This window comes from Pithys albifrons, chromosome 1 (genome assembly GCF_047495875.1).
Source record: "Pithys albifrons albifrons isolate INPA30051 chromosome 1, PitAlb_v1, whole genome shotgun sequence".
Taxonomy (NCBI): Eukaryota; Metazoa; Chordata; class Aves; order Passeriformes; family Thamnophilidae; genus Pithys; species Pithys albifrons.
In genome coordinates, this window is record NC_092458.1 from 20,344,178 (window position 1) to 20,369,302 (window position 25,125).

General features: G+C 38.2%; 1 protein-coding gene across 1 annotated transcript; it reads right to left on the bottom strand.

Annotated features, from left to right (window-relative positions):
* Window positions 1–616: 616 nt before the first annotated feature.
* SLC5A7 (solute carrier family 5 member 7) lies at window positions 617–25,125 on the bottom strand. Its single transcript, XM_071569823.1, has 8 exons — window positions 24,948–25,125; window positions 17,042–17,155; window positions 14,084–14,239; window positions 9,186–9,334; window positions 5,454–5,597; window positions 3,466–3,619; window positions 2,078–2,295; window positions 617–1,332 (listed from the first exon to the last, which is right to left on the bottom strand). Exons 1-8 carry the CDS (start codon window positions 25,123–25,125, stop codon window positions 709–711), a joined length of 1,737 nt encoding a protein of 578 aa, XP_071425924.1. The 3' UTR covers window positions 617–708.

Genomic DNA, 25,125 nt, shown 5'->3' on the forward strand with positions numbered 1-25,125 from the left:
CTAACCCCAGGGGAAAAATAAGAGCACCTATATTAACATATTTTGCTTATGGTCGTCTTGCATTAGGCATTACATAATTTAAAACTTGTGACTTCATTTTAACTTTTTAAAAAATTAATATATGATGTTTAGCACTCATATAAGGAATTTATTACTATTTGTGCATTTTGCTGTCTCATACAAATAATAAAATAGTAGATTGTACTATTTAAATTTTTTTATGAGGAAAAAAATGACCAGACCAAAACCCCAGGGAAGTTATCTGTCTGTCTTTGCTCAAGCAGCTAGCTCTTTAGTAATAAATCTCTTATAGCTGTGACAATATATCACTTAATGCCAATAAAATGTTGACTGATAATATTTCAGAGTGAGTGCATTATAATCTCTTCATGTGATATCCTAGCTAAATAACTGCTGCATATTTTCTGCTACATATATTTTCAATTGTAAATATTTTTGAATTGCACAGTATATAGTTCTGGGTGGAAAGAATGGGATCTAAGTGTATATTTTGGTAAACACTCTATGAACTAATCCAACATGTTAGATAATAACATAAAAGAGTTCCTCTCATGTTCCTGCTCCTAGAAAAACTCAAGTGTGCAGTGGCATTTTATTCTCAATTCTTTTCTTCTGATAAAATGCCTCTTACTATTCTTTGTAGAATATCCTGTTGGGCGTGGTTTTGCCTGTGGCTACCAGAATTCTTTAATTATCTTCAGTGTTGGACATCTCTGGACTTGAATCAACGTAGTTGAAGGCTTCTTTGTTTGTGAAAGTTGAGCTCAAAGTTAGACTGTGTCGTGGATTCACCGGTGCAAGTTCATTGAGTACAATATTGTCACTTTTTACAAGAGTTGCTTTGTCCATATGTTCTCTACTGTACCTGGCAACAACAGCATCAAGGAAGTCCAGCTTTGGTGGCAAAGTCCCACTTTCAAATAAGTATTTGGCTAAGTAAGAGACTACAACGTTAGTAAAGAAGGAGGTGAGCATTGCAAGTGTTTTAAATGGGAATCTCTGGACATAGATATTATTATCATCTTGATACCAGCCAGGATAGTAGATCAAGGGCTGAAGGTAGAGGTACGGTTCTCCTCCAGTTATTCTGAGAACAAGGCCAAATAAGTATCCTGCAATGGCACCATAGGTGTTGGTCCCTTTAATAAATAACACACAGAGGAGCTGGGGGAATATGATGATATAAACAAGGTCAGAGCTGAGGTACCACAGGCCGTACACTGACGAAGCCAGCAGTGCCATTGCTGTTGCTGATGCTCCAAACAGAAGAACAGTGATCCTCATGACCCACACAATTTCTCTGTCTGAAGCCTGCAAAAAAAAGGGCAGTATTAGGAGTTTTTTTCATGGTGATACATGTATGCCTACATTTGTGTGCAGTCAATACAAGATGCTGCATCATAAGAGGAAATTTGGCATGATTCATTCAATAATATTTAGAAACTAATATCCTTATCTTCATCTCAAGCTCAGGGGAAAAAAACCCCAAGGGTTATGGTTGCCATTCCCAAAGTAAATAAATTTTAGAACATGAGGGAAAATTTGAGAATGTGTCAAAAATAAAACCCAATGGTGTTACAAATAACTGTTAAAAAAAACATAATATGGCTCAACTAGAAAAAAACTTGTCAGCATCAGAATTTCTTCTTCTCCATTTCCTATGAAAAATCCCACCTCACTAGACCATTTTATTGTCAAATGATTTCCTGATAAATGAATAATTAGAAAAATGTCTCATTTTGTAAGGGATTTAAATAAAACTTATGGATACAGTAATAATGATTTGCTCCTTGGATAAATTGCAGTGCCATGAGAACTCTTGAAAGCTACCCTTCCCAAGGTGCTTTTTCACCTCTGTTACCAGTCACAACCATAAATATTTTTGTGACTTTCAGTTTGTTCAATAGACTGATAGGAACTAAATGATGTATTTTTTCTGGCCATAGACAGGAACATGAAAGAGGTGTTTCAGTACAAAATTACAGCATAGTCAATCACCTAGCTGAGGTCTCACCTAAAATTTTCTCTAAAAGTAAAGATGAAAATGTTATCTCACATTTTGCCGAAAGGAAAGCTGGTAAATGTTCCGAGCAAACATAGAACTTGCTGATAAAATTGAAGAGTCAGCTGAGGACATCACAGCAGCAGATACAGCTCCGAGGCCAAAGAATGAGATGTAGACGGGGCAAAGGTACTGGAGCACAATCGGTAAAATCATATCTGCTTCTTTTTTACTCTTGGGGTCAGGGACACCATAATCAGTCTGGTTCCAAGCTGCAATATGGACACCAGTGGGCTATTAGTAACATTATTGGTCATCAGCTACAGCATCACTTGAATTCACATGTAGTGAGCTATTCATATTGCAACATGTTCATTCACACTCAATGACCAAACTGTTACTAGGGCCAGACTGACAACATTTCAGAGAGACAATGTCCCACTAAGTTTCTGTTAAGCAGATTTAATTCTGCTCATCATTTTTTCTTATCTCTAAAATAAGTCTGACCACAGCTTGTGGTTATCCAGTAGAAAGTTTAATATTGAAACTTTGCATTGCTCATAAATATAATTTTCCTTGAAACAAGTCTGGGATCCATGTTTCTTAGTCATGTGTTTAACTACTTGCTTGGATTACAGACAGGGCTCAAAACCATGTGTTAAACATTTCTAACAGAACATTTCTATCAGTTTAGCTACATGGTCACTGTGATGGGGATAAGTCTTATTTTGACAAAGACCTTGACAAGGATGTTTTGGTCAAGATAAGAAATTCCTGATAATTCATAGAATCATAGATAAATGATGGTTAACCCAGCACTGTCAAGACCACCACTAAATCATGTCTTTAAGTGTCAAATCTACATGTTTTTTAAATACTTCCAGGCATGGTCAATCCACTCTAGGCAGCCTGTTCCAATGCTTAACAAACCTTTCCGAGAAGAAAGTTTTCCTAGTCTCTAATCTAAACCTCCCCAAGTGCAACTCGTGGCCATTTCTTCTCATCCTGTCTGCTGTTACTCGGGAGAAGAGACCAACCTCCACCTCACTACAACCTCCTTTCAGGTAGTTGTAGAGAGCAATATGGTCTCCTTTTCTCCAGGCTAAACAATCCCAGCTCTCTCAGTCCTACTCTCAGTTACTACTGTTCGGAACAAATAAAAGTATGAGAATCTAACTCAAACATTGAAAAGAAATATTACATCTGTAGATACAGATTTTTCACATTTGTACAATGTGGAAAATGATTTAATTTCACCCACTGGGGTAGAAGCAATGTCCTTTGGGAGAAACATTCGATAATATTATTTTCTGTGTATAGTCTCCTATTGAAGATGTGAGGTGATTAATGATGCCACCTACATCTAACATAAGTTTTGTTTTCTCACATTTACTGCACTATTCATTTTCCATTTATTTTACTACTGACTTTTAATCACTTACCTGTAGATGCTCCAATTGCACCAATGAGTACTGCAGGAATAGCCATCACAAGACAGCCAAAAGCAGCCAGGAATGACAGAACTTGAGCATATGTGGCAGAAGATGAGGAAAGGACTCGCTGGAAATATGCTTGCCATGGTATTCCTCCTAAAGTCTGCAAACACAACAGGCAGCATGCTGTCATTGGGGACTAACTGGATTTTTTTGTTATAACCATATAGAGAGGATGTAGAAGCACCACTTCAAAGCTGAAAACCATGTTGCTACTTTTTATTTATTGAATATCAGTTAGCCAGTAGTAACTCTAACTTTCATTCTCACAAGCAATGTCAAACCGGTGTAAGTTCACTTAAAGCCCATTCTTTCAGACAAGTTATTTTTTTGTACAATTAGAAGCAACACTTGGCACTTACACAGTGTCTGCAATCCTCAAGTACTGTGAGCTGCACAAATAATTAATAAAGTCTCATAAAAAGTATAAAATACCTTTTTCATATTTCATATTTGAAGAATTTGCCCTCCAACATCCTATCCCTACCAAAATTAGATTGCACTCTGATAGGTTTTGAAAGTAAGATTTTTATCTTCCTCTGTGAATACATGTAGTAATTTAAAAAAGGCAAGATGTTCTGTATACAGTGAACTTAAGAATCTGAAAAATTATTCTCCCACTGCCTTAAGCAAATACAATACCCATAGAAACTGAAGATGAAACAGTAAAAGAAAGTTTTCTTCTGTGGTGGAAACCCTTCTCTTTTATTTGGGTATGCAACAGTGGAGAACCTGATGAGACTTAAAATTATTTCTGCAAAATGTAACACAGAAGAGTATTAGCAAAAACTGAAAAAAACAAGTGCTAGGAATTCTGTATTGAGAGCAGCATTTGACTTGTCTCTGCTAAGTAAATAACTGTCTGTTACTAAACACCATGGAAAACCAGGCAAATTGTTTACTAAGTGAGCACAGGCCAGTTCTACACACTAAATGAGGCAGGAGGCCTTTGGACGAAATATTGTGTACACAGGTGTTTAATATACGTTTCATGCATACATAGGGACTAACAATGTCTCACCAGCAAATCTGATTTTTGCTTGCTATTTATGACTGTGTTCCTTTTCTGCCTTAATAATATGCCTTTAACAAAGCTTTCCAAGAATGTATAAATTTCTTGGGCTATAATGAAACAAACAAGATGAAAAGAAAATGTGTCACAATTTGGCTACATCAGATCTTTCCTTTGGTCACCAACAGAGACAAAACCTTCAGGTTCACAGGAGAGAATATAGACACTTGACCTAATGTCATACTTTGGCTTTCTGAGAGAATGCTGAATAAAATAATATTTTAATAGCCCAATTATCAGAAAACCCTGAAGATTTTTGGTTGAGATGATTTAAAAAGAAGACAGAGAAAGTAATCCCAAAGTACAACATTATAATAAAACCAATGTAGATTTACATAGGGACGCCAAGAACAGAAAATGTTAGCATGTGTTTCTAGATCTTCTAATGGAAAGTACTTAATAACCACTGATCCCATGTGTAATACACAGTTATCAAATAACAAAAGCTCTTATTTCTGGAATGTATGCATGTATGAATTCATCCATCCTGCCATCCATGTCTGCACAGCTTTTTCTACTTCCCCTATACCTAAGGCATATTTAATTGCTTGTACAATGTATTTATTGCCTTCTGCAGCATATAAATTCCTCTGCCAACGGTGTCAGTTAAGCATTAGCTGCACACTTTTATTTAATTTTAACATGGCAACTCTTTCAGCCTGATGATATCTAAATTGCATTCCTGGCAATGCTAACTGATATGTCACTGAAATCATTCAAATGTGCAGAAATAGTGAGCAGGAGTCAAGAGGGTAAAAGTTTTCAGTTTGCTGGAAACCTTTAACTAGACTCTTATTTTTAGCTGTCACAGTAACACAATGTGAATGCATAAATGCTTAATTCCTTCATATAAGCAACCACTTACCAGTAAAAAGAAATTGTCCAACCAGGTGTAAATGTCAAGTGAGTTGATAGATCCGAGCCAAGGTGCTTGGTACACCTGGTGTACAGCTGTGAGTCCAATGTCTGTTACTGCAGGATGGGACATTGCAAAGGGGACACTGATCCACTGTAACCAAAGAGAAATAATCTCTTCATGTCTGAAGAGGACATTCTAAATTGGTGACATTTTGTTATTAACAGTGATCTAGTTTTCTTCTTCTTGCGTTCTAGAGATTGAATGCCAAATTTCCAGTCTGACTTGCAGAAAATCAGGTTATGTGCATCTCTGAAATCCAGAGAGCTTGGTAGTAGAGAGCTTACATCTGTCTTGGAGACTGTGAGTAGAGAATTAATCAATGTAAACACAAAATCAGCAGGAAAGACACATTTATACATCTTCACATTATTTTCCCTCAACTCTTCATGTATTCTTTACACTCTTTCCTGGACCACAGCATAGAGATAGATTTACACTTAAACTTCCATGTAATAGCATCAGGATTGGTGAGTATATAAACATGAGACATCCCACCTGAATGCTTAGGAATGTGTTTTTCATTCAATACAAAATTATTTTGTGACAAGAGAGTAGTGCTGTTGGTGCAATCCCATCTCTCTTCTTCCAGAACTCTCATTAGCTCAGTGTTACAGCACATTTCTCCCTTGAGGGTGTTTTCTTGGCATCTTCTGATCATTTTTAGTCTCTTTCTTTTTAACCTAGGGCAAAAACCCTTTTCTCAGAGATAGTTTCTTCCAGAAGGTCCGTTTCCTTCTCCAGCTGACTTGCATTTACTTGCCAAGTCATTTTGCAATGGTGTTACTCACTTTCCATGGAGGAGAAACTCAGAAGCTCATACTGGGACGAAAACCAGGCTTTGTGCTGTATGAACTAGACCACCACAAACATAGAGCATCACATGCACTAGATCCTTAAGGATCCAGTGATATTCAAAACCACACGGATTGGCACAATTCAACTGATCACAGCTAAGTATTGACGGGTAGGAGCAGGGAGGGGAAAAATGAAACATCTTCTCTAATAGTGGTTGCATTAATGTATGAAGAATATTTTGCAGCACTGCCTGTTATTCAGGCAGTTTATCACACACCGTAGGAGTCTCCTCGCAATTACATGTTAAACAGTTGGGCAGAAAGATTTCCTTCTCACTTTCTGCTTGAACTTTTCTGTAAAAGTTCACCACAATGTTTCAAGGATATTTTGAGGGAAAAATAAATGTATTTTCAAAATTCATGGATATTGATACTTCTCTTACTGAGAAATTAATGAGGAACAAGGATGTCAAATGGATATTTTTATTCTTGATTCTGAATCTCAAATCTCAGACACGTCCAAGTGATGACCTTCTGAACAGTTTGGTCATACTCCACTGGGACTTTCAGTATGGTAAATCTCTAGAAGTCCACCTGGAGTCTGCATGCCACAGATCAGGATTTAGTAGGTACTGTACTGCAAATGCCTTTTGAGCTTCTGTAAACCATTCCAGTTCCTGACAGTAACCTAGCTCTTTGGTCTCATGGAATACCTTTACATTAGTAAATAAAACACATCAAGACACTTTCTCTAGCCTGGCAGTTTACTGACATGTCATCATTTATTCCCATGCATTTAGATCGCTTTTCTTGACAAAAATGACAGACCTCAGTGGTTCCTGGGAATTATCGGGGGACATACAGAGTTTAGAAGGGGGAATTAATAACACCGATTAGATAGTCAGTAAATAGTGGGGATATAGTGCAGGATCAGGGAAAGTCTCATCAGGCAAGATAAAGACAAGGAGAAGAGAATTGCGGGTGTGAGTACAGGACAAGGAGGAGGGAAGGAGAGAGCCTACATGAGATTGTAAAGAGAAAACCAAGGGTGTACACGTAGCTGGGGTAGAGGTTATGGAAACCTAAGGAAGAAGCTGTGGCTGAAATGAGGAGTCAGGGTAGGGAACAGAAGTGATTACAACAAGCATTTCATCCTGGGTAAGGAGCAAGAGAGAAACCAGACATTAGGGGAATCAGCAGTAAAGCTCTGCTCCAATGGGAATAAAAACTGCTCCAGAGCCTTGAGCAGAAGCTGGAATAACTGCACCTGTGCCACCTTCTGCTGTGACATCTACTGTGAAAGTGTCCTAACTCATCTGGAACTGCCTCACCTAGAGCATTACCCTTTAGATACTGAATCTTCCAGTCTCACTAATGACACTCAAGTTCATGAATGCAGTTTCTTCTACATTATTATCTTGCTGTTTTTTCAAATGGGAAATTACACAAATAGTTAAAAGAACTTAAAAGAACAAGAAAGAACAAGAAATTAAAAGAACACTATAAAGGTATAGATCCAACCATTTAGAAGACTGCTATAAAACCTTCATCTGCTTTTCTCTGTCAGGTTCATGCTGATTTAATGTTGCTATTCCCATGGGATCAGGGTCTTTAGCAGTTCAGGAGCTGATCTCACTGGAGTAGCATTGTATTTTAGTTTACCTAAAATTTTGGGAATTTCTGGTATGTATTCCATCTGTAGAAAATTAATGTTTCACAAATATTAACCTTCATGTTAGGAAAGGCAACAGTATTTTCCCCACTGTACAGGTGAAGAACAAAGGTATGAGGGAAGAAGATCTGGAATAACTTCTCTTTGAGGTGACCAGCTGGAACTTAGATTTGCTTTTTCAGGGTATTTAACAGGATTTCCATTAAGTCAGTTACAACAGGGAATGCTTACCATTTCTGCAAATAAGGCCATCGGCCTCACAGTAAGGTGCCACAGAGTGGGGACACACATAGAGCTGGTAAGTGACCACCTGTGTGAGTATTGACTAAAGGAATTTCCCAAGAGCTGCACAAGAACTCTGGTGAAAGTACAGAAAGAACTGCAAGTCCCCAAAGTGCTATTTGGCTCCTTGGCCCTGAGACACCTCATTTATTTTAGCCTATCTCAGCTTTCTGCACACCTGTGACTATCTATTACTGCCACTGGCAAACAAAACCAGCTTCTTTGATTGCACCCTTGTGATCTGGGCCCTGTTATATTGATGTTTTTCAATGTGAGGCTTAAAGAACAGCAGTAAATAAAAGGCTACCCACTAGCGTATTACTGAGAGCTTATGAGGGGATATTTATACTACCATATTAAAACAGCCAAGACATCTGGTAAAACTTCCTGTATTATGGTCTCCAAGGACAGTGGAGGGAGATGAGGCAAAACCAAGGTTAGCTAAGTTAACAGAAGGTTAACTAAGATATGAGAGTAGGTGACAATCACAGAAAAGAGAGGCAGAAGAGTATCACCTCTGCAGATCCAATGCCAACATTTCAGGATTACTTTACTGACTGCTTCCTATGTTTGATGTCTTCTTCCAGTGCCTGTGTCACAGTTCTACGGAAGACAGGGAAGGAGTCAGCTCCAGTCCTATTCTGAGTTAAATATATCCTCATCAAGAAAACTGAAAGAGTGTTTTCACTATCAGACTGGTTGGAAAAAAAGCCAAAGAATCGGACCTCTTGGACAGCATAATTTTCAAAGCACAGACTGTACTGATGCAAATGCAGACTTTTAAAGTCTGTCCACTTTGAGTGGAGATATTCCTTTTCCATGCTTTCAGCAAAGAACTGTTCCAAAATCAAAGGTGAGCAACAGCTCTCAGCAATCTTCTTAATCATCAAAGTCCTCAATAAAGAAAGTGAAAAAAAGTGCCAAACTTACCAGTCCCAGGAAGATGCAGAAGAGCTGAACTACATCAGTGTAGGCCACAGAATAAAGCCCACCCACAAGCGTGTACATAGTTGCAATCAGGGCAGAAACGATAACGGAAATATTGACATTTATGTCAATGATCACGCTTATAGTTGCACCTAAAGGGAAAACCAAAGTAGTGTGTGTTAGTGTATGTCACAGTATGTCTGATGAGAAGACACACCTTGGTTAAGTTGCATAGATATATAGGTGCTGATCTGACACTGGATAACAGCATTAATGTATTTCCTCCTCTGCACACCACTTCTGCACCTTTGAAGGGAGTGGGAAAAGGGAGACTCCTCTTGGTCTAAGTTTAACATCTGTCATTTCACAGGTTCTCCAAAAACTGAGGACAGAGGAGTCCCAACAGCCTTTCATTACAGTGCTCAAGCTCTGTAAGGACTGCACTCTTCTCTTGCCTTGGGGGAAGCAGCTATTTGCACAGATTCCCCGGGTGAGATGCAAGGCAACAAGTGTATCGGTGCAGTAAAGGCTTGACTCAGGGGTGTCTGCTGCATTTCGTTTAGGCTGTGAGCTAGCTCCTTTTGACCAATAAAGGAATGGTACAGGAAGCATCAGCTCTAGGGACAATTGTCCGCTAACACTTCTAAAGTGCCCTTAAATTGTTTTTCTGGGACAATGCTGGGCTACTTTGCAAACTGCAGAATTCATCCTCCACTGCAGACCCAGAAATCAAGAGCTTTTCCAAGAATTATCAAACTTGGAAGCTTTCATTTATAGAAAACAAATCATAGTGTTGAACTGACCACAAAACAGCTCATGGAATCAAAGAGTGTTGCTAACACTGATCAACACCTCTAAGGATTGTCTCTTCCAAGTCACTACTCAAGCAGTGTCAAGTAGAGCAGGTTGCTCAGGATAACATTCAGTTGGGTCTTGACTATCCACAAGGGCGGAGGCTACACAGTTTCTCTGAAATCTGTGACAGTATTTGACCTCTCACATTGTCCAAAAAAAAATTTTTTTTTCTTAAATTTAAGTGTAATGTCTTGTAACTCTCTTTATGCCTGTTTCCTCTTGTCTTGTCATTGGCAGCACAGATATGATCTTGTCTCCATCTTCTTTACTCTGCTCCCCAGTCAAGTATTTATGGAGATGGACAAGTTGCCCTTGAGCCTTGTCTTTTACAGGCTGAACAGCCCCACCTTGCCAGCCTTTCCTTGTATACCTGATACTCCAGTCCCTTAAAAGTCTCTGTTGCTCTTCAGTGGAGACTCTCCAGTATACCCATGTCTCTTGTATCAGGGAGCACTGGATCCATTGCTCCAAAGGTGTTCTAGTGTTGAGTAGAGGGGTAGGATCCCCTCCCTCAATTTGCTGGCAATGGTCCTTCCTGTGCAGGCCAGGATAACATTGGCTTTCTTTGACACAAGGGCACATTGCTGGATATTGGTCAATTTTACTGCCTTCTAAGACTCCCAAGACCTTCTCTGGAAACCTGGTTTTTGTTGCTACAGTAAAATCAAAAGTGAGCAATTCAGATCTATAGAAAACCCTGTGAGACTTAGCTATCAGCCAGAGGCAGCAAAGAGCTCAGCTGCTGCTGGTTGATAGGGAGGTGGTTTACTCCCCAAGAATTCACATAGTAGGAATTCACAGGACTCTACAAGGGCACAAAAACAGCCAGGATGAAATAATATAAACATGGGACTTGTGAGAGATAGGTCCTAACCAATTGAAGTATCTAGCGTGGTGGTGTGTAACTCTTTTAGCCAATAAGCTGTAGTCCTAACCCTATATCAACTGTGTGCTTTGTGTAATAAAATGTCTTCACTATGAATCTCATAGATTGTGTGGAGTCCAGTTCCTCTGCCATTTATTTTTAGTTTACTTTAGGTTTCCAGCTAGTCAGCCTCCAGCCTGTACTGGAACATCATGATGTACCTCCCAGTGCAGGACTTAGGATTTCTTTTTGTTGAACTTCTCAAGGTTCCTTTTGGCCCAGTTCTGCAGCTTCTTGGAATCCTTCTGAAAGGCATTACAACCATCTGGCCTATCAGCAACTCCTCACAATTTTTTATTTTCTGAAAACTAGCTGAAGGTGCACTTGGTCCCATGAGCAAGGTCAATGAAAACACTGCACAATACCGGAGTGATAGACAACTGGTAACTGGCCACCTGGTGGTTGCCACGCTGCTGGTCACAGCCCTCTGAGCCCAGGAGTTCAGACAGTTCTCAAACCTCAATCTCCTCCTTACTGTCCACTCTTCTAGTCTATACTTCACCTATAAGGATGTTACAGGATGGTGTAAAAAGCCTTTTTTTAAAAAATCTACAACATGCTCTGCTCTTCTTTTGTGTACCAAACCATCTCATGTGAGATGTCAGGTTTGTCAGGAATTATTTCCTTTTCGTAAATCCATGCTGACTCCTTTCAATCCCCTTCTTGACCTTCATTTGTTTGAAAGTAACTTCCATGAATATTTGTTCCATCACCTTCCCAGGGACTGAGGTGAAGCTGACCAGCCTTTAGTTATCCTTCTCCTTCTTCTTGCTCTTCTTGAAGGTGGGAGTGATATTTGTTTTCTTCCAGTCGTCAGAAACATCCCTGATAATCACAATCTTCAAAAGATTACTGAGAATGTTCTTTCAGTATTTTCAGCCAACTCCCACAGCACTCGCGTGATGCATTCCATGAGGTCCCATGAAATTGTGTCTGTCCAGTGTATTTGAATGTTTCTTAACTTGATTCTCCTCCAGCAAGACTTCCTTGCCTTTCCTAGGCTTTTCAGGGTCCTGGGATTCCTGAAGGCTGATCTTACCAGCAAAGAATTAAGCAGAGAAGGCACTGAGTACCTTAGCCTTTTCCAAATCCTTTGTTACTGGGTGCCCCATCCCATTCAACAACAGTCCACATTTTCCCATTTGCCAGGGTAAAACAGGATGGCCTATTCTTCAGCTTAGAGGAGGTGATAGTTGAATATCAACCAGCTCTTCTGGACTCCTCTTCTCCAGGACTGTTTCTGATGGGATTCTTCCAAGCAGAAGCCTGGAGAGGCCAAGCTCTACTCTCCTGAAGTGCATTGTTGCAGTCCTGATTTTTACCTTGTACCCTTTTCTCAGGACTATTAACTTCACTATCATGTGAACATTGCAGCCAACTCTGCCTCTGACTTTCACATCCCTAACTAGTTTTTCTTTGTCTGTAACAGGTTCAACAGAGCACCTTCCTTCATCATCTCCCTGATCATTTGTGTCAGGAAGTTGTTCGTGCACTCAAGAATCCTTCTCAATAGCTTGTGTTGTCCTGCACTGCCCTTGCAGCAGCTATCAGAGTGTTTATACTGGATGTATTAGTTACTTCAAGTGATTGCAATGTTTTAAAGCCATGTTTAAAAAAATTTCTCTCCTTCTAATAAGGATGATTTAAATGAAACATCTTGCAACAACATTTAGTCCTTGCAGTTAGTGTAGATGGATATTCTGGAGCACAGAGTTGGAAGAGTTCTGGTTGCAGAAGACAATACGATGGGTGATACATAAGAGCTTCTGGGAGCTGAGAGGTGTGTTGTTTCTGCTGCACAGTGAGCATTCAAAGTTTATGTGCTTAAGGATTACAAACCCAGACCTGTTTTACAAGGTGTAAGACCTGTTTCCCTCCTACAACCCTTCCAAGCAAGTAGTCATGACGAAGATCAAGTAGTGAAGAGTACTGGGATTAAACAGACATCAATGAGGATAGGTGTGCAAATCAGGAGACATAAAAGAACTAAATTATTCACAGAATAGTTAAAATCAAAAATCTTCAACAACCTTTATAATCGTTGACAGTCTTTAACTGTCAGCTGTTAATATAAATCTAGAAAGTATTCACACCACTTGCATTGAACTAAAACAGAACGGCTTGTCCTCAATCAAAAGTATTCCAAATACTCTGAGTGTTCTTCAAGTTGTTCAAGTCCTATCACCTCAGCATGCAGTTTGTTCTTAGTCTTTTAAGGGTTTTGTTCTGAAATTGTGGTAAACAAGTTCCCCATTGCTTTGCAGTTCATCAGAGCGCAGTTGGAGAGTACTTTCAAAGTTTATTTTTTGTTTAAAATAGCTTATGCTAGAAAGCATTACCACATGAATGTGCATTATTAGTATGATTAGCTGGTGAAAGTCAATTACTGGTGCTTCAACTCAAGGGCTTTCTCATTTCTTGAAGGGATTGCTAAATTCAGGCCTGAAATATAATTAAAAACCCTGGAAGCTGATTTGTTTTTCAGGACTGGACGAGTAGTTGGGTGACTTTCTATTGAGTCATAGTTTTACTAATTCTCTGAATCCTTTCTTGAATCCTAAGTATTTTCTTCATTTTGTCAAGAATAAAGGCATTTAGAATTGAAGAATTCTTCAATTTATTGATCAACACCTGGTTTACTTCTATTATTTGTGTTATGGAAAGCTCTGTATATGTAAATCTCCTATATGCAAGAGATAATTTTGTTTAGATTGGTAGTGAAGTTACACATTGTAAGGGGAAATTTTGACTGGCTTCTGTGATCCCAGTGGTGTAAAAGAAAAGCTGTGTCAAGATTGACACAAAAGGGGCACTTGCAATCACTTGTGCCCTGCACAATTAAGGGAAATTTGTTGCTAAATCTTTTCATGCTCTTTGAAGAGGGGTAGCTTAAAGGTACATAAAATTAAATAGAAACCTTGTATGTCTTTCCATTATCCAAATAATAAATAGGGTACCATTACCATATTTAATTACTAGTTAGCATGGGTCTTAGAACTGTCACACTCTGAATCACTTTGCTTGAATAGTTAGCGTTTGAATCCAGAATTTTAATGCATTTCCGATATTCTTAATCCTTCCTACCTGTGATAAATTAATATTTATACTGCTTCTTCCTTACCTAAAGCAGAGAAGATGGCAGCAGCCCAAAACATTTCTCCCATTAAAGCTGGAATAAACAGTAGTCCTCCCATCCTTTTTCCATAAATCTGCTGAAAAGGGTCTAGCATTGTCACATAGCCTTTGGATCGCATGGGTTTTGCAAAAAAAAGACCACCTACAATGGAAAGCAGCATAAGACACCAGCTGCAGTTTAGAAATGCATTGTTATTAAAGGATGAAATATTCGTTGTCAGCTAAGGGTACAAAAATATCAACAATACTGGGTTTTTTGTTTCTTTGTTTTTTAAAGTAAAAAGTACAGTTAAAATATCCTCTGGGAACTCTTACCTTACATCTGTCTACAGGGTTACTTAAACACACACACACACTCCCCATTAATACCTATTTTCTGATAATAAAAAAGAAATATTTTTCTTATTTGGTCTGGTTCAGTTTATGTAATCTGCCATTACGGATGCTGTTGGAGTTTTTTCTAATTTTGGATCAGCCTACGGTAATGGCTTTCTACCTAATCCTGTTGATTCTTAGAGCAGAATCCAGCATGAATTTTCATATAGCTCTACTCTAAAAATAAAACTGTCTGAGACTCATGAAAATACAAATTCACACATGGTTAGTGCACAAACAGCAATTCTGATTCTTTCAGGAAAATTCAGATTTATTATGTATGCTTAAAACAACTTTACTACACCTGCAGGGTAGGTCAGAGGTCTTATGGGCTCTGCAAGTGTCAGTTTCCCTGAGTGTTTGTCATACACTTATTTCACTTATGTATGTTCAGGAATTTTGATGTATCACAATTCTTTGCCTGGTTTGTGTATTGGCTGGATATGTACATAAATGTGCAAAGGCCTCTCCTTGAATTCTTTCTGGCTTAGGAAGAAAAAGAAGGTCGTATCTCAGGAAAGCTGAAAGAGTCCTTGTATGTAAACTGGGTAGTTTTGATCTGCACATGACTATAACGAAGGAGACCTCTACCACGGTAAAGCTGCTGTATAAGGTACAATAAAAAACTGGAAAACCAGTCAGTTCCAAATAAAATCTACTGTACAGTATTTGGCAATCCTTTATTAGGTTCTTTATCACAAGGGAGCTAATGAATTCATGCTATTGTGCAGAAAATGTTTTACATTTCTATACATTTATCACTTATATTTCTTCACTTCTTTAGGTTCCCTGAACAGAAGATTCTGGCTTAACAATTACAATTTTTACTGCTTATGTGAATACTGTCTTTAGACAGATGGATGCGGAAACTCTTTAGCAGTTTTTTACTATACTTGGACTGGTAATGGATCCCTTTTTTATTCTACTTGTTATGCCATCATTACAACAAACAATTAAAGAAGAAAAACAAAAGATTCACTGGTATTATAACCTAATAGGATGTTCAAACACCTGTAAAAAGATATAGGAGATATTGTAGCCTTTCAAACTAAAGTGCATGAAAAATTAGAAAAGGCGATACAGAGAATAACATTGAACAAACAGGGATATAACATCAATTTTAAATCCTTCCAGTTTGAAGCAATAATATTTCTCCTAGAATTGAATTTATAATTTTGATGATTTATTTTTTTAAAGAATGATAAATACTCCTCCCCTCAAACCTTCATGTACAGCTCATGCCTACAGAAATACTTTCCGCTCTGTGCTCAGCAGAGAGATCCATGGTCACATGATACAGAATTCTTTACTCTGCACTGGCTATTAAAATTTCCAGGAAAACAGGTCTGGATATCTGAAAACAGTTGAAAATGAGCACAGAGGCTAACTTGACTCCTTCCGGGCTATTATTAATTTGTGTCAATTCTATAGAGGCTAAGAGTCAGGAAGATGCTTGTGACTACAATCCTAACAACCGCTTAATGACACCGATGGAACACGACCCTCATGATCTTGTAATGACATCAACTGATCTCCGGGCAGACATCTACTGTTATTATTTTCCTTACAGGACATAGAGCTGTTCTCAGGGATGGGAACCACTCCCAGAACTGGAGCTGACCTGCACATGCCAGAGAGGAACATCTATGATGGGTAAGGTTTCTGCCCGGGAAGAAAGGATAACCGGGACAGGCCACTGGAAAGCATTTTCAAGGGGAAAAAAAGAATGAGGAGGGAAAACAAGTTGTATAGGAAGAAAAATAAGGTGAAAGAAGATCTGGATAAGCAAACAAAGGAAACAAAGGGGCAGATTAGGTGGGACAACCACGAGAAAAGACCCAGAATAGACTGAGAGGTCAAGTAATATTACAAAAGCTAGTGCACCAGACATATCAAGGAAAGATGAAAAACACAGGATCTTTTTTATATCAACATGATTTTTAAACAGTTGCATAATTTCATTATTGCAGCATTAAAAGTTATAGTGCTGTCTGTATTTTACACTCTGACCCTGTACGTAGCAGGATTGTGCCTTTGCATTTTGACACATGGAGTTTTGTACTGTATTTAAGAGGATGCACAGCCCAATTTTGAGAAAACAGTCTGGTTATACTACAGTTCCTACACAAAATTAGAAAAGTTATGTAGACTCTTGGTGAAGATCTGTAAAAAGTAAGCACTTCCCTAACCTGAAAGGATATCTGTGTTTCTTGAATTCCAAGATTTACAGGTGCCTTGATACCTGGGCCCCTGGTTCGTGGTACAGGTAATGTGGGCTCTTAAAGAAAACCCGAATATATAAAACCTAGTATATGTAATTTAAATACTCCTTTCTACCAAAGACAATATGGTTGTATTAATCAGATAGGTCTTGACAAGGAGTTCATGAGACTTAGGATATCAAATTATTTATAGTTATTTTCTGTTTTCAATAGCCAAATTTACCAGCAGAATGGATCCAGTTTACTTCAGAATCTTTTTATAAGACTCTAGTTGTTTCATTTCAAATAATGGACTTGTCATCGGAACTGTTTAAACTGAGAGGCTATTAGCTTTAGTCTTTGCTTACCTAAAACCAGGCTAAGGGAATATCCAATAGGTGCCTGAGCCCAAGCTAGACCATAGTCTGGGACATACACAGCTTCTGCTGTCCCATTGATGTAACCTCCTCCAACCCATGTGGCTGAAAAGGAAAAGACAGAAAAATCTTTAATGCATACAAAAAAAAAAAAAGAAAACCTCACACACTGTATAACAAAATTGTCATTACTTATATATTGCTATTTTTCATTACATGTACTATACAAGTTCCAGGCATGGCATTCGTCTATAGAAGGCAGCCATAATTTTAACTTACAACCTGAGCATATGAAAAACGTCAGATGGACTGAGACAACCAGCAAAGTGTCTAAGTCTCTGTATAGTCAGTGAAGGTGTGAGGGCTGAGTCCCCCACTACTTATTTACCATTACTATTTTCTTTGTATTAGTCTAAATGAAGGAGAGATGTAAGAGGGGATCTGAAAAAAGGCCATGAACATACAGTGAAAAGTCATCCCAGCTGGGAAAACTCAAAGAATTTAAATCAGACAAAAGTTTAATGAATGCATCATTTACTAGTGCCTTCATGAAAAAATTTGCCCTTTAAACCTTGCTAACTTTTAAAATTGTTGTTACATGAATGACATTTATTAAACTCTGCAGTTCTCTAAATATTTCTCTATAGGATTGTGGTGCTTTTTTTGTTGCTATATAACTTCTAAACTTTGACTCATTTATTTTTGTTCTTCCTGAAGATATATTCCATAAGGGATATGTCCTATCTACAATATTTCTGATTTCCTTTCTCTGTCTAAAACCTGGTATTTTTAACATACTAATCTCTTACCCTTTTAATGAATTGATTCTCTGCCTTTAAGGGAAGTTTCTACATTTGAGAACTTGGAGAGAAAAACTCCAACACAGAAATGTATTGCGATTGCATCTACAAAAATATTTCATAACAAATTACATAATAAGGTTTATCTCTTCCTGTTTGCAGACTCCATGCAAAAACTTTTTGATTATATCTAATGTATATTAAGTTTTATGAATCTAGGTTTGTAGTTTGAACAAGGGCAGACAGATCATTTCAAGTGCCAGATTTTTGTATAGCTGTTTTGATTTGAATCTGAAATCTTTACTTTCTCGTATAAGAGTAGCTCAGTTTTTCTGTGTAAAAATTCGCAATTGTTAGGAACGTATTTTCATAAACATTCTTCATAATTTTACCATCACCCACCATCGTGCAAACAAACTTGATTTTCTGTTTAAGACAAACCATTGGAGAGAAACACAAATGAAGAAAATTTAATAAAATTGCCTAAGAAATATCATTAAATTCTAAATGACAACTCTTTTCCGCTTAACTGTGATAGTTCCCAAGTAATATCAGAGCGTACTTTGCTGAATTTCATCATGGCTTTAGAAACAAAGATCACTGGCAACCAGAGCATTGCAATTGTCTCCTTTTCAGCATTTTGAAGCACAGGAATGGACCATTCTGTTGCTGGAAATCATATAACAGCCTTTTATGAGGGATGTGCATGCAGAGGAAGACTGCAACAGAAGTGATCTATGGAGCCCTGTAAACAGTAGACTTTTGGCTACTGAGGTCTGTTGTGTACTACAGAGACAAGAGTTGAGTAATGCCCACATTGAACCACTTGGGGAGACTGATCCTTAATGGGAAGAACAGGGATACATAATCAACATAAGAAGCTGACAGACATTTTGGATTTTGTGACTCTTGACAGTGTGAATTAAGGTAGGTGGGAGTATGATTTTGTTTACCAGAGTCCTAGAATCGTAGAATCATTGAATAATTGAATCACAGAATAGTTTAGGTTGGAAGGGACCTTTAAAGTCATCTAGCTCCAACTCCCTTGCCACAGGCAGAAATGCCACCCACTAGACCAGGTTGCTCGAAGTCCCTTTCAGCCTTTAACACTCCTGGGATGGGGCATCTACAACTTCTCTGGGCAACCTGTTCCAGTACTTCACCACCCTCACACTAAGGAATTTCTTCCTAATATCCAATTTACATCTACTCTACTCCAATTTAAAACCATTACCCATATCCTATCACTACATCCCCTGATAAACAGTCCCTCCCCATCTTTCTTGCAAGACCTCTTTACTTACTGTAAGGCTGCTATGAGGTCTGCACAGATCTATCTCTTCTCTGTGTAAAACAACCCCAACTCTCTCAGCTTGTCCTCATATAGGGGGTGCTCCAGCTCTGTTACCATTTTTGTAGCCCTTCTCTGGACTCATTTCAACAAGTCAAAGTCTTTCTTATGCTGGAGGCCCCAGAACTGAACATTTTACTGTAGGTGGGCTGTCACCAGAGAAGAGTAGAAGGGCAGTATCACTTTCCTTGACCTACTGGCCACAGTTCTTTTGATGCAGCTGAGGATGTGATGGGCATTTAGAGTTCCGAGTGCACATTGTCTGCTCATATTTATGAGTATCAAGTTCTTCTCAACAGGATTGCACTTAATCCACTCATCAACCAGCCTGTAACCATGTTGGGCCTTGCCCGTGTAGGGTGATAGACCAGTTCAAGGCCATGATGACCCTCCTGATTGGTTATGGGAACACCTCAGCACCTGGAGAGGGCATTCCCAGAAACCCACTGTCAGATGAAGGGTCAAAGAAACCCCAGTGGCTTTGCAAAAGAAGGGTCAAAGAAGCCCCAGTGGCTTCCCAAAAGTGCTCAACAAAATGAGGAGACTTCCCAGCAACAGCTTGATAGGATCAACAAAGTATGGAGTGCCAGGGAAATAGCATGGCCTTTCTTTGCAACATCCTATGGAAACACAGGGAGCCGACCCTTAGGCCTATGTCATGTGTCTATCTCCCCCAATATTATTATTGACTACAGTCACTCAAACTTCCTAAGAAAAAAAGGTATAAAAAAGGGACTGGACATGAGCAAAACTGGGGAGAAGTTCCATCATCCCTGTGGGGGTAACCAGTGAGCTGCCCTGTCTCCTCCCACTCCACAGGACGCTGTAGGGATGAGCAACCATTTACTCTGCTTTTCTATGTCTTATACATTACACCTTATATCTTTTGTCTTATAGCTTGTAGATTACCGTCTTTCACCTTTACCTCATAGATACCTTATCTACTAATTTTACTTTGCTCTACACCTTGTAACTTACCAGGTATATATCTTTATGGGTTTTTTTTTGTTGTTGTTGTTGTCCTACACCGTATTTTACTTGTTGTTTGTGGTTTGCTTTCAGGTGTGTTGTTCCTTATCTTAGTGAATTAAAATGTGTGTTAGTGGGAAGAAACTATATTCTTTCTTTTTTACTTTGTGCTAACAGATGTGTCTAGATTTTGTTCTAGTCATGGTAAATTGGTCTGTCGTAGAAGGGGGTGTTGCTTGAGTTTTGCATTGAGGCTTAGGTCATTGTGTTGTTTTGTGGAGGGTACTTCTGGTTTTGGAGATTTTGTTATTAGTTAAGTGCAATCATGCAGTTAAACGTTATTACTGGCAATGCGAACCCTAAAATAGTTGTCATATACTTATATTAAAAAGTTATTTTGTGAACTGCTAGAGTTAGTCTGGTTTATTTCTGATGCTGGCAGTATCATAATTTGTAGAACTTTACAGAGAAGATTCTCCCTTGCTATTAAGTGCCGTCCCCATATCAGGGTATTAAAAGTCCTGTCCATCACAGTGAATCTCTCTAGCAAAGGGTCTCTTTGGGTGAGACATGGACAGATTGTTTTGTGCCTTAAAAGGCTTTGATATTCTGGGGACACTTAAAGCCAACAAAAATATATTAATACAGGTGGGACAAGAAATCTTTACATTTCTGCCCCTTTTCATGTGACAGCCCCGATCTAGGTGGAGGGCCTTGCACTTAGCCTTTCACAGGCTCATCTTGAAGAGCCTGTCTGGGTCCCTCTGCATGACATTCCTTCCCTCTAAATTATAAGCCACAGCACCCGTCTTGGTGTCATCAAAAATCTTGCTGAGGGTGCACTCAATTCCACTGTCTGTGTCCTTGACAAAGATGTTGAATACCACTGCTCCCAGTAGGAATGCCTGAGGGCCACCACTTACTACTGATCTCCACCTAGACATCGAGTTTTTAGATGTTAAGTCCATGACCACCTGGAATGCATGTTGCCTACTGTGCCTCAAGTAGCACAGTCTTATGACATAGGCGGTAAACATCTGTGTTCAGTAAAAGTAAATATTTAGGAAGGGAATTGTATTGTCTCCTTCCCTGAAAATGCAGGAGCATGAATTCTATGTGAATGATACTCAGTTACAGGTGGGGAATACTATCCCATGGTCAAGGACAAACATCCAGCATTGCTGCAGCTGTGGTGCAAGGGGGCTTCAAATTCCAGAATTGATTTGCCTGGGCTTGCGACAGACATGGCAGTTCTTATCCCCGCTGCACTTGGATGCTATACCTAGCTGCCTTATTTTCTTTTGGAGGAGATCAAGTCAATTCCCTTCTGTGTGATGTTACAGGAGTCATTGTTCTCCCCTGGCCTGGCCTGTAGGCAGATATTGCTGCTTAAGGCAATGTGGAGGATTCAGCCCCTATTTTTAATTTCTTGTTTTCTGGACTGGGGTTTGAAAAATAGCTGTTGACCAATTTTTCTGTGCACATCACTGTACTGGAACATCTGTCAAGGACCACAGACCTCTATGAAGGTTCTGTATGTCTTTTTCTGAGGAAGTGAATAGGTAGTCAGCACATACATTGACACAGATAAATACATTAGAAACAAAGTAACGGGACAAAATATGATGGGATTTGAACCTGGAATATTAATTTTCTGATCCTCGGTTTGCTAAGCCACAATTTAAAGTTGGTTTAATGCCTTTATTTTTGGTGAAATTCTTTTTTCTTTTTTTTTTTCGATAAATCAGACAAAAGGAATATAATGTTTTAGTAATCTATTGAAGAATTCATGTAGTAATCTATTTTAATCTTCTCTTTCCCTGCCATCTGAAGAACCAAAACCGGTAGCAAATACCAACATCCGTTTAAAACATGCACCCTAAAAATGATTAGACAAATAGTGAGGATATGGAGCACAATTCTACTCCCAGTTCATATGAGGCACACAGAAGTTGATGTCAGAATTCTTTACATTTATCAAAATGTATTTGAAAACAAGATTTTTTGGCACTTTTTTGGAAAGATCCCCTGATCATCTGACCCTTCAAATTATTTAATAAACTCATCAAGTTCCGTAAAATGAAAATCCTGACCCAAGGATTACAACAAAATAGAATTTTGCAATATTTATTTTTTTCTTGTAAAAAGATACATTGTTTAACTAAAATGAAAAAAGTGACATCAATAGATTATTACCTTTTGGGTCATGTTTGTGAGATTTTTGTTATGTAATTTCAAATATTTTCTTTTGGGTTTAAACTCATCACCAAAATGAAAGTAGACTCAAGTTTGTTACAGATATCACTTCTTAGGAATTCTACTCACAAAATAAGGAAAGCTAATATTTAATGCAACATTTTATCTATAATTATGTAAAAATGATACACAGATAAAATGCATGTCTGCTGTGACATGATATTAATTCATTTTAATATGAGCTGCTGTAATCCATCCACAATTCAACCTTTGCCATTCTTTCTATTTGCATAGTTGCAGACAGGCTTTGTGTTTAGGCATTTCAGTAGATAGTTGATACAGCTGCTTTTTCAGGATCATAGAGTATATGTAAATATACCCATAGCTGTTATTCATAGGTAATCCTTCAAGATTTTTCAATGCTGTTTAGAAAATCCACTACAATTACTCAAGAATCTTGATGCTTATGCTCCAAATTTTATTTTAAGTTTATAGACTAAGTGCTGTCATCCTCCCCACCAAGTAGCCCTGGAAACTGCTACCAATTTCTTAGCCAATATCCATAGAATGTTGTAGTGTTTATCTCAAGCAAGAAAGACAGAATTAGGCCTTATTTCATAACCCAAAGTGCTTCACGTCCATACAAACAATATCCTTTTGGACGATCTTTAAAAAAATTCTTGGTTTCCTTTTGCAGGGTAGGCTTTGCTTTTTAGTTCATATATAGATAATTAAACCTGTAAAATATAAAGACAACATTGGGATACTCCTGTATCTTTGTTTGCAAGGCAGAAAATCTGCATCTATAATTTTATAAGAAGCAAGTATGCCCTTGAATAAATATGTAAAAAAAATTGCAGATTTTGATCAGCTTACTTTTATAAGTGCTTTATTATAACTTTAAAAATTGAGTGCCCAAACACCCTCACTAAGACAAAAATCAGACTATTCCCTGGTTCAGGAGATTTGTGCCCACATCTAGCTTTATGTTCCAGGCCTGGCTCCCTGCTACTGAAAGTGTAGTTGCCATATTTAAGGAAGACGCAGGGGAGAAAGTGTATAAACCCTGACAATATGAAATCCATGACAGTTTTAGTTACCCAAAGGCTTTAGGATCAGATCCTAGATACTGTGTTGTCTCTACAGCTTGTACCAAACAGGATGAGCATGTGTGGGTACGAATTGCCTGCGATATAGGAAGCCCCAGTTGAAGTCTCATCTGTGCTTCGGCCATTACACAATGTACTTCTGTAAAATAGGGCTAAGGAGACCAGAATTTGTGTTTTCTTCATGCAAAACCGCTAGTCAAAACCACTTCTGTGGGGAAAGCCTTGTTTTATCTCCACTGCCCCAATCCAATGTTTACTGTTTTGTGGTAACCAGTATTTCTGCAAAATATTCTTGTTTCAGTGCTCTTGAAAACATTTCATTTAGCAGAAAGCAGTCAGACCACCTCTTGCTATGAGCAGAATCTCATCATATCTTATGCTTCAGTAGCTGATGGATATGTGATACGGAAAATGATAATAAAATGCAAAAAGTAGAACAACTGACTGTATTCAAAGTTGGTCGACTTTTGTAAACATTCTTTACTCAATATCTAAATATTCAGTATTTGAATGAGCAAAATAACCCTACAAAAGGACTGAAGAAAGAATTTTGGCCCAAGTTTTACCTGGCTCTTCGTTATTAGATAATTTTGAAAGCAGAACAAGGCAAAATGGCAAAACATAAATACAGCCTGATAAATTCAATTGGCAATGGAAGGCACTTTACCTCAACAAGATTTAAAATAAATAAAAAAATTATGATTAAAAATTAAATTGCCTTAATAAAAATGGTGGGCCAATTCACTCTTCTTACAATGTATTTTTGTTCCAATACCATAATGTAAGTTTAGACTGCATTGTGAATGTCTTATTTACCCAGGGAAGGCAGCTGTTTTGACTGGTTCTGGGAGTCAGGCAGCACTGCTTGTAAAATTTGTAAAGAACTCTTCCTTCACCCAGGCTTTTCTTACTGATACTACTCTTGATAATAATGTATTATTTTTTCAATCTGCTGCAAAAGTAGCTAAAAGAATTCACAAAGAAATTTTGCTGAAATCTGTAGAATTACAAGTTTGAAGTCACACCAATTTCCTTTTAGAAAGTTAATTGGTGTTCCACAGTTTCTTCCCCCAGCCCCCCAGTTTTTTGCCCCACAAACTTTGTTTTACTCAGATTAAACAAAACCAAAAATAATGCATAAATTTGGATGGCTTTAACAACAATAACAGTTGTTTTAAAACTGGATTTCTTATTAATCTATGTAAATTGCATACTTCTGTTCCAAATATATCTGATCTACAGATAAATACAGAAGCAATGGACACTAATACTAATATATTCTTCCTATATGATTTACAAATATTTGTTATTTTATACAGATGCTACATTTGGCTGTTCACTAAACAATTGGATAAAAAATAAATGTATTTTCTCCATTTTACATCATTCAACATGCATATTACACTTCATTCAGCATGGAAATTGACAAGTTGTATGACGGCTAGGAAAAAAAAAAGGTATTTTTTACATACCAGTCATTGTAAATCCACCCACTAGCAAGCCAATGTCTCTTCCACCGACTATAATAGCTTCGCTGCGATCTCCTTCACTGCCGGTGTTCTTGGTTTTCCAAGCAGCCCATATCCCTACTGCCAGGATAGCCAGGTAGAAGACAACTATGGCCACCAGTCCCTCCACATGGAAAGCCAT

Excerpts from the sequence above, each read along its gene's own strand:
- SLC5A7 (XM_071569823.1), bottom strand. The coding sequence starts at position 25,125 with ATGGCTTTCCATGTGGAGGGACTGGTGGCCATAGTTGTCTTCTACCTG. Across the intron at positions 17,156-24,947 it reads GGGTGGATTTACAATGACTG|CCACATGGGTTGGAGGAGGT; the intron begins GTATGTAAAAAA and ends TTTCCTTTTCAG. Across the intron at positions 1,333-2,077 it reads AGCTTTCCTTTCGGCAAAAT|GCTTCAGACAGAGAAATTGT; the intron begins GTGAGATAACAT and ends TTTTTTTTGCAG.